This window comes from Diplotaxodon limnothrissa, linkage group LG15 (genome assembly GCF_057381915.1).
Source record: "Diplotaxodon limnothrissa isolate DT_005_m linkage group LG15, D_limnothrissa_male_GT1.1, whole genome shotgun sequence".
NCBI classification, from domain to species: Eukaryota; Metazoa; Chordata; class Actinopteri; order Cichliformes; family Cichlidae; genus Diplotaxodon; species Diplotaxodon limnothrissa.
The window spans coordinates 43227151-43235054 of NC_140610.1; the positions used below are offsets into that span (position 1 = coordinate 43227151).

The window sequence follows — 7904 nt, forward strand, 5'->3', positions numbered from 1 at the left end:
AAAAGTAGAATTGGGCTGAAAGATCTATCGCTTTATCACCTATTCAGGTTGTAAATCGTGTTTTTAAAAAGTAACTAAGTAACTAATTACTTTTGAAAATAAGTAATCAGTAAAATAACGGGATTATTTTTTGGGGGAAGTAATCAGTAATTAGTTACTGATTACTTTTTCAAGTAACTTGACCAACACTGGTTATGAGTAAAAAAAAAGGGTGATTTTATTGAGTGACAAGAAGCACAACCCCAGGGTGAACCCAAGCCAAAATAATAAACAAAACCAACCAAGTCCTGTCAGTGAAAACTAACTAAATCCTAAGAAAAAACAAAACAAACAAATGACAATAGCCCCCTTGCTTCCTAGCCCAGAAACAGGAGAAAAAGTGGCTCACCCCTTCAGCTTAAACACACGCCTTTGGCGGCTCTCAAAGAGCACGCATACACATATAAAGGATTACACAACGAATTTGGAAGCCAGGACCAGGTATGAGTCTGCTGTCAAATCGGTTCACTGTCGCACTCACTCGCTTCTCTCTCCCGGAAGCTGTCAGAGCGGCTTTAAACCCTGGTCACATGGTCATGCTTATCCAATCTGCAGCCCGGTGCTCTTCCTGAGAGGAATAACCTGCAGAGACTCTTAAACATAGTAAAAAACACAAAACAGCAGCTACACAAACATCTTATGGCCTCGGGCCGTGACAGCCTGATTTCCACTTACGAGGACATTACACTGCCACTGTTCTAACGAAATTTAAAGAGAATGTCCTAATATGTGTGGATATCAAGATCATTCTTTGTTTTTACATTCACCAGGTCCCAATTAGCCCAAATAGCAAAGAGAAATTAAAAATGTATGTCATGAAAGAGTCATCCTCACTCCTCTTAGAAATGAGCTCATTTACAATATAAAAGGTTTGTCATTAAAAACAGCTTTCAGTGCACATGTCTGTGTGCATGTTTCCATGTGAGTGCAGCGTGTTTTCCACATGCCTTGACACGCTTCTTGTGTATTTGTAATATTTCTGGTAGCAGCTGTTTATCATTCCAGGCTGGAGTGTGTGTGTGTGTGTGGTGGAGGTTTCCAGTAACTACTGGTGACTCAGGACTGGAACAGTCGGTTTTCATGGTAAACGGGCTGGTTCTCAGAACTCTTTTCCACTCTATCTGAGCACTCAAAGCATTTTATACAACTAACACATTCACCCACTCACACAAGCACATTTTTCTAAACTGTTTAGTGCTTACTGTCATTGGAGAGTGTCTTGCCCAAGGATATTTGGCATGCAAACTGGTGGAGCCTGGGATCGAACTGCCAACCTTCCAGTTAGTGGCTGTAGCTCAGGTGGTGCTCTACCACCTGAGCTACAGCCACTCCGCTTTTTGTGGAGCGTTTAGTTGGAGCATCACAAGAACTTTGTTTTGGCTACAATAGGAGTTTCACATTCACCGCCAAAGCAGCAGCCCCCACACCATGCAGGTTGAATCATTCCAGCCCCTCTGTGATGCTGCTTTCCCTTTGCCAGCTACGGGAGTAAAAGTTGTTCAGTCTCCCGCCTGTCTCCATGTCCATCCCGCAGCAGACAAGTGCTGCATTTTCCTCACCGCAACCGGTGGCTGCTTCCAGCCATAGCAGCGCCAGGCTCCACGACCACGGCTTCCAGGAGGAGGCGACGTCCACGTCGCCACCACAGCTTACAGCAGCATGAGCTATGAAGAGACTGTTCATGTTCATGAAGTGAATAAGACTGAGAATTTACCCGCCAAGTCTCCCTCGGACTGTCACAGTATGCAGCACTGTATGAATTTGTGAAGAGGACCCAAAATGCAGACATCAAGGAAAGTGTAACAAAACTTGAATGTTAACAAAAAGTGAGCTGTTTAATAGGCGGATAAAAAACATTACAAAACAAAAGGCACACGGACACTGGAGGAAAGCTAACAGAACTAAACTGGGAAAACTGAATGCTGACCACAAAATACAAAGAGCAAAACCTTAAACGTAGAAAATCCTGGCAACATGGAGACATGAAAACATGATGACCACAACAACAAACACACAAACATGAACCACACACACACTCATCTTCATCTCCATCTTTATTACAGAGTGAACCTGAAGCAGAAACAAGCAGGAACGAGCAGGAGATCATACAGGAAACAGGAGCTTTTTTACACAGTTTGGTTCTAGTGCAGGAGCTGTAATACAGAAATGAAGCACATCGTCACAGTCTGGTAACCTGACAGCAGACAGATTAAATATGCTGATAATGAACAAAAAAAAAACAACCTTTGTTTCTTTCTGAGTTTCAAAATAAAGTTTCCTGGAAAGAGCATGTGGATATTTGGCAAAAACATTACAGAAAACAAGAATTTCTGCCAGAGACAGAAAGTTCTTCCTAATATTTTGTTGTTAATGTGATGTTTGTGCGTCATTCGCCAGTTTGAACCCAGAATTTCCTGTTAATAGTTTCCAGCTTGTTGGACAGAAACGCGTCCACAGATTTCAGGGTTGTCTCTGAAGGTGAAAAATGTTTTTCTCCATCATGTTTCCACCTCCAATTCATATAAAGTGGAAAAAAACAACTTTTTTTTTACTGCCTTCAGGTGATCCTGTGAGTTTCAGGTTCTTCAGGTCATCTCTCAGGCGAGTTTCAGCCCTCAGCTCTGACTGTCAGGACAAACAACTACATGACTGAAGGTTTGTGGATGCTCACTCTACATAATCCAGTGTTCCTCTGACCTGTGAACTTCGGTTAGGTGGTGAAGGATCTGAGCCAGGCTCAGCGAGTAGCTGTTCCTGACACTGACCTGCTGATGTTTGAGCCTTCATTCATTTTCTATGTAAGAGAGTTATAATACATCTAGGAGGTCATGGCTTTCACATTCAGTGCATTATGTTGGAGTATTTAATACACAGAGTGTGTCAGAAACAGGTGAAACCTCAGTGAGTTAAAGCAGCTGATCGGAGCAGCGCTGACACGTTTAGTCATGCTGTCCACAAACCTTAGTGCTGTCTTTGTTTTGATTACTTAGAAACAGCAGAGCATGAAGAAAAGTCTTTTTTTATAGATACAAATGATTACCTGATGGCCAGAACGTCTTTCTGTCACCAGTCGATCCAATAACATACGACGTGTCAGATAGGTGTTAGGATGCATTCCCGAGTCCTAAAAAGCTTCTAATGACGCAAAAAGCATTCCCAAGAGACATTGGCCATTAGGTCAATAACCCATCCAGGAATCACAGCTGGTGCGGTTCACCTGGCTCAAGCTGGAAAAGACTGCAGCTAGCACTAGCAGATGGAGGAACCGACTGCAGGTCCTGAACGAGTTGAGCCAGCCCAGTCCATTAAAACTGCTAAAGCACGTACACCCTAACCTGGTGCAGGTCTGAAGGCATACTCGTCGTTGCTGTAGTAGTTCCTCTGGATGAAGTTAGGTGTGCCACCAACAGGGGTAGGTGGAAGTTATTTACAAGTCTTTGAATGAGTCCTGGAGGGCTCTGAAGTTCACATCGGGCTGTCCGTGGTCATTGCTGAATACTCGGTTTCTGAGACATGCGAGGCATCGATGAGCCTGGTGAGCCCGGTCTTGGTGGAGTACTTGAAGATGAAGGCCTTCATGAGGTCATAGCGGTAGTTCCTGTTCAGGGAGTTGTACAGGATGGGGTTGACACAGCAATGGACCAGCGAGAAGCACTGTGTTAGGTGCAGCGACACGTCCAGGAAGTTCTCCAGCCGGCAGCTGAAGGGCAGGAGATTCAGCAGGGACAGGGTGTCCAGCAGGAGGACAGTGTGGAATGGCAGCCAGCACACCAGGAAGACTACAATGTACGTGAGGATGATCCGCCGGCTGACGCGCCGCTCCTGGTCTGAGGTGGGAGGGATGGCCGTTGCAAGGAGTAGGTAGAAGATGGTGATGACAGGGAAGGGGATGGCGAAGCCGAGCGCAAAGAAGCTCAGCTGGATGCCCACCATCCACTCCTTCGGGTTGCTGGGCGGGTACACTGGACGGCAGATGGCGCCATCATAGTGCGCTGACTTCACCGCCTGCAGGAAGTAGGTGTCTGGGATGGAGGCCACCAGCGCCATCATCCAAACCAGAACACAGATCAGCCGGCGCACCACCTTCTTCCTGCGGCTGTCGGGGGTGTCGCCAAACAGCGTGACGGACAAGTAGCGGTCGACACTCATGCAGGCAAGGAAGAAGATGCTGCTGAAGAGGTTAACGCTGAAGACCAGGTGAGTAAGTTTACAGACGGATTCTCCAAATGGCCACTGACCGCCCTTCAGCAATGAGGTCACCCAGATCGGCAGCGTGGCCACGACGCACAGGTCAGCTATGGCCAGGTTCAAGATGTACAGGTGTGTCTCATAGCGGTTCCTGTCGGATCGCAGGTTGACCCAGACCACCAGGGCATTGGCGGCGAGGCCCACCAGGAAGATGAAGATGTAGAGGACGGAGAGGGTGTGAAGGAAGGCGGTTTGGTTGACGGTGCCCGAACACCTCAGCGCCTCCACGTGGGACAGGTTATGGTCAGCGGAGGTCAGGTTCAGCTCCTCCCACAGCTCAATGAGCTCAGAGAGGTCGTTAGCACTCAGACTCATGGCGACGAGGTTACACCTGGAAAACAGGGAAAGTCAGAAATATTAAATAAAAAACAAAGATGTATTTTTGATAAAAATACATTTAAATTAATGCACTGAATAAATTTCACATAATAAAAATAATAATAAATAATATGAAAATGTCATAATGAATAAATAAACCCCCAAACAACATAATTCATAAAATGTAAAAACTGTGTATTTGACTATGTGAAAGTAAAGTTTTCTGAAAGTATTCAAATTTCAAATTAAAATCTTGATGTCCATTCAGCCCACGGACCTCAGGCTTGTTTATAAGAGCAGTGTTTCCCACCAAACTCCATTCAAACATTCTTTAATTTAAGAATTTTCTTTGCGCTCCCAAATAAAGATTAAAGCGGACAAAGCTGAACGGGAGGTCGTATCAGGCGTATTGATTACAAGCAGGTTCAGGACTCCTGCTCACAAACTGTGGCTCTCCGTCAACTCGACCACACAACGAGAACACCAGCAGCTGGACAGACAGACAGAAGTCAGAGCAGGTCAAACATCCAGACTTCATTAACAAATTGAAGTGACTGAACCAACAATAACGTCAGTGTGTGATCAATAACATGTGAATGAGCTGAGAGGTCTGAAGGTTTTACTGCTGCGTTCTTTTTCCTGCTCCCGCTTGAGCAGAAAAAAGATAACCACGTCTTCCTGTTTTAACCCTCGGGAAATTCATCAGGTGCAAAATCACTAACTGAAGATCGATAAGTTTGATTTGGCAGTGAACACAGATTTAACACAGGAAATAATAAAAGACTAATATTGGAAACAAGACACATGCTGATTATTTGCATCAATAATCTGTTCTTCTGCTGCGAGTGAAACTCTCACCAAACTCCATTAAAAAATTCTCAGATTTAAGGGTTCTTTGACTTTTGGATGTTTGGGAGGGAATAAAACCTATAAGATATCAGCTTATTCCTGACAAAATGTTAGTGAAAATCAAAAACCTGTCATATTTTATTAGTTAAAAAGTCATTATGAATAAATGGTCTTAAACGTCTCATTCTTCTGCCTCTAAAACTCCTACATCATAACATCGAAAGCTTTACTTTCTCATTTTAGTTCATTTTAATCAGATCAACATTACTATGAATAATTCTTCCTGTGGATTCAGAGCATATTTTAAGATTAAAACTGATCTTTATGAGTCCACGTTTGTTTTGAGAACATTAAAACCAGAGAAGAAGAAGAAAACTGAGCCCTCAGACAGCAGACGGAGGATGAAAAGGAGGAGGAGTGTTTTATTGCTGCTGCACATAAAAACTCTGTAGGGTGCTTTAGACTGAAAGGTCATGACCTTCAAAATCAAATTTTACCGCAGCGCTGTGACAAAGAGTCAATTAGCTCGCCAATAAAACTCTAACCGGTGTCTTTTAGACAGAAAGTCTCAGATTTTACCAAAAAAAAAGCATCTAAGAGCTGAGCTCAGCACCAGTCCACACACACACACACACACACACACACACACACACACACACACACACAGCTGATAATTATAATGAAGACAGCGGGCCTCGGTAGGCTTTAATGCATTACAGTAAATATGAGCTCTTTATCATGTGACTTACACACAGGTGTGCATACAGTAAGCACCAGCTTTGATGCTTTAAAAGAGTGGAAGCCAACAAGGCTCAGCGCAGCTGTTTGAAACATCTGGATGAACCTCCAGCCACAGACACACTGTTACATCTGTAATAAGTGACAGCGTGTCTGTGTAATAAAGCAACGTGGGTCACACCTGTGTTTACCTGCCGGGCTCGTGCTGAGTCCTCATACATACAGTCAGCACGGAGCTCCATTCAAAGGAAATCCAGGTCCCTGAACGCAGGGTGAGCCACCAGTCAGAGGGCCATAAATTGGCCTCAGCGCCCTCAGAGCCAGAGTCCGTTCAAAAATCCCCTACGGTTCGTTTGGAGTTTGAGGCATTTCAGCATGAAGTGTGAGGCCTGAGCGCTCGCACCGCCCCCTTTGTAACTCGGCTCAGGCGCCGTGGACACAGCTTTGCACGGACCCACTCTTTAACCCTTTAATCCCCGGATCTTCCTACTGCAGGCGCAGATCTCACTAAGATCCACGACAGTTCACGTGCCTGCGCGCTGAAATCATCTCACCTGCAGGCACGTGCACGCTACAAAAACAGCTCATGTTGGCGCGTGCACACGTTAGCTACCTGTGTGCACGCGCGCTGAGCTGACTGAGTACTGCGGGTTAAAAATGCGTTAAAACGTCCGCTAAGTAAAGTTTGCTGGTAAACACAAACTGCCTAATGCAAACACGAGTGTTCGCAAACGGACAAGCTGCGTGCCGAAGGCACGGCGCGACTCCAGCGGCTCGTGGGAACTTTCAGCCGTCCGCATGCATGAGACCGTGCACGTGCCCGCACAACTAAACTTAAACAGGACATTTTTTAAACCGAGTCTGGCTAAGCCGCTGCAGAAATAAGCTTTTCCGATCAGCTTTAGTGGAGCACAAACTGGAGCAATAACGAACTCCATTTGAAAAAACGCCTGATTTAAGAATTGTTTGCTCGATGGTGAAAAGTAAAGTAGTGATATTTAAGAAGACTGATGACAGGCTTCCTGTCGGCGCAGAGTCCGCTCTGCTTCATTGCCCGTTCATCTCTGAGTCACACCTGATGCTATAAACAGCTTTTACCTGTATCCCTAACCTGTAAAAACATCTCTTTTCCCAGCGGACCCTGGAGCAGACATCAGCCTGAACGCTGCACAACTTACAGCACAAGAAGGGCGGCTCGGTCCGGATCAGTCCGGATCCACGGCGGGTCAGAGGGCACAGAGTCCGGCAGAGGGTCGCAGGCGGTCTCCCCGGGTCCCCCCACACTGCGGTTTAAATGAGAGAAGAAGAAACGCCCACAGAGGCAGCCCCACTCTGCGTGATTTATTACAGCTTCAGCTGCGGAACAATGAAACTGCGGAGGCGTGAGAGAAAGCGCCAAAAACAAAGAGGAACGGAGGAAAGGAAGAAGGAACGCCACTAAACTTAAATAGTACATTTTTTAAACCGAGTCTGGCTAAACGTGACAGCCGCTGCAGAAATAAGCATCAGGAAGAAATAAAACATCCACTATTAAAACTGGTCAAATAAAATATAACAAAATAAATAAATTCATTACAAATAAATGCATAACAATCTTGTTTTTATTAAAAGTGAGGTTAAATTTCATAAAACATGTTTAAAATTGAATACTATCCAAGAACTACATGGTAATATTAAAAAATAAAATAGATATGATTGTATTCTTTCAGTAT

The 7904-nt window shown here is 44.9% G+C and overlaps 1 protein-coding gene across 1 annotated transcript; it reads right to left on the reverse strand.

Annotated features, from left to right (window-relative positions):
* Positions 1-3424: 3424 nt before the first annotated feature.
* On the reverse strand, positions 3425-7648 carry ackr3b (atypical chemokine receptor 3b). The gene is made up of 2 exons (XM_085372838.1): positions 7371-7648; positions 3425-4618 (listed from the first exon to the last, which is right to left on the reverse strand). Exons 1-2 carry the CDS (start codon positions 7646-7648, stop codon positions 3505-3507), a joined length of 1392 nt encoding a protein of 463 aa, XP_085228964.1. The 3' UTR covers positions 3425-3504.
* Between the last annotated feature and the right edge of the window lie 256 nt (positions 7649-7904).

Excerpts from the sequence above, each read along its gene's own strand:
- ackr3b (XM_085372838.1), bottom strand. The coding sequence starts at position 7,648 with ATGTACTATTTAAGTTTAGTGGCGTTCCTTCTTCCTTTCCTCCGTTCC. Across the intron at positions 4,619-7,370 it reads CGAGCCGCCCTTCTTGTGCT|GTGTAACCTCGTCGCCATGA; the intron begins GTAAGTTGTGCA and ends CCTGTTTTCCAG.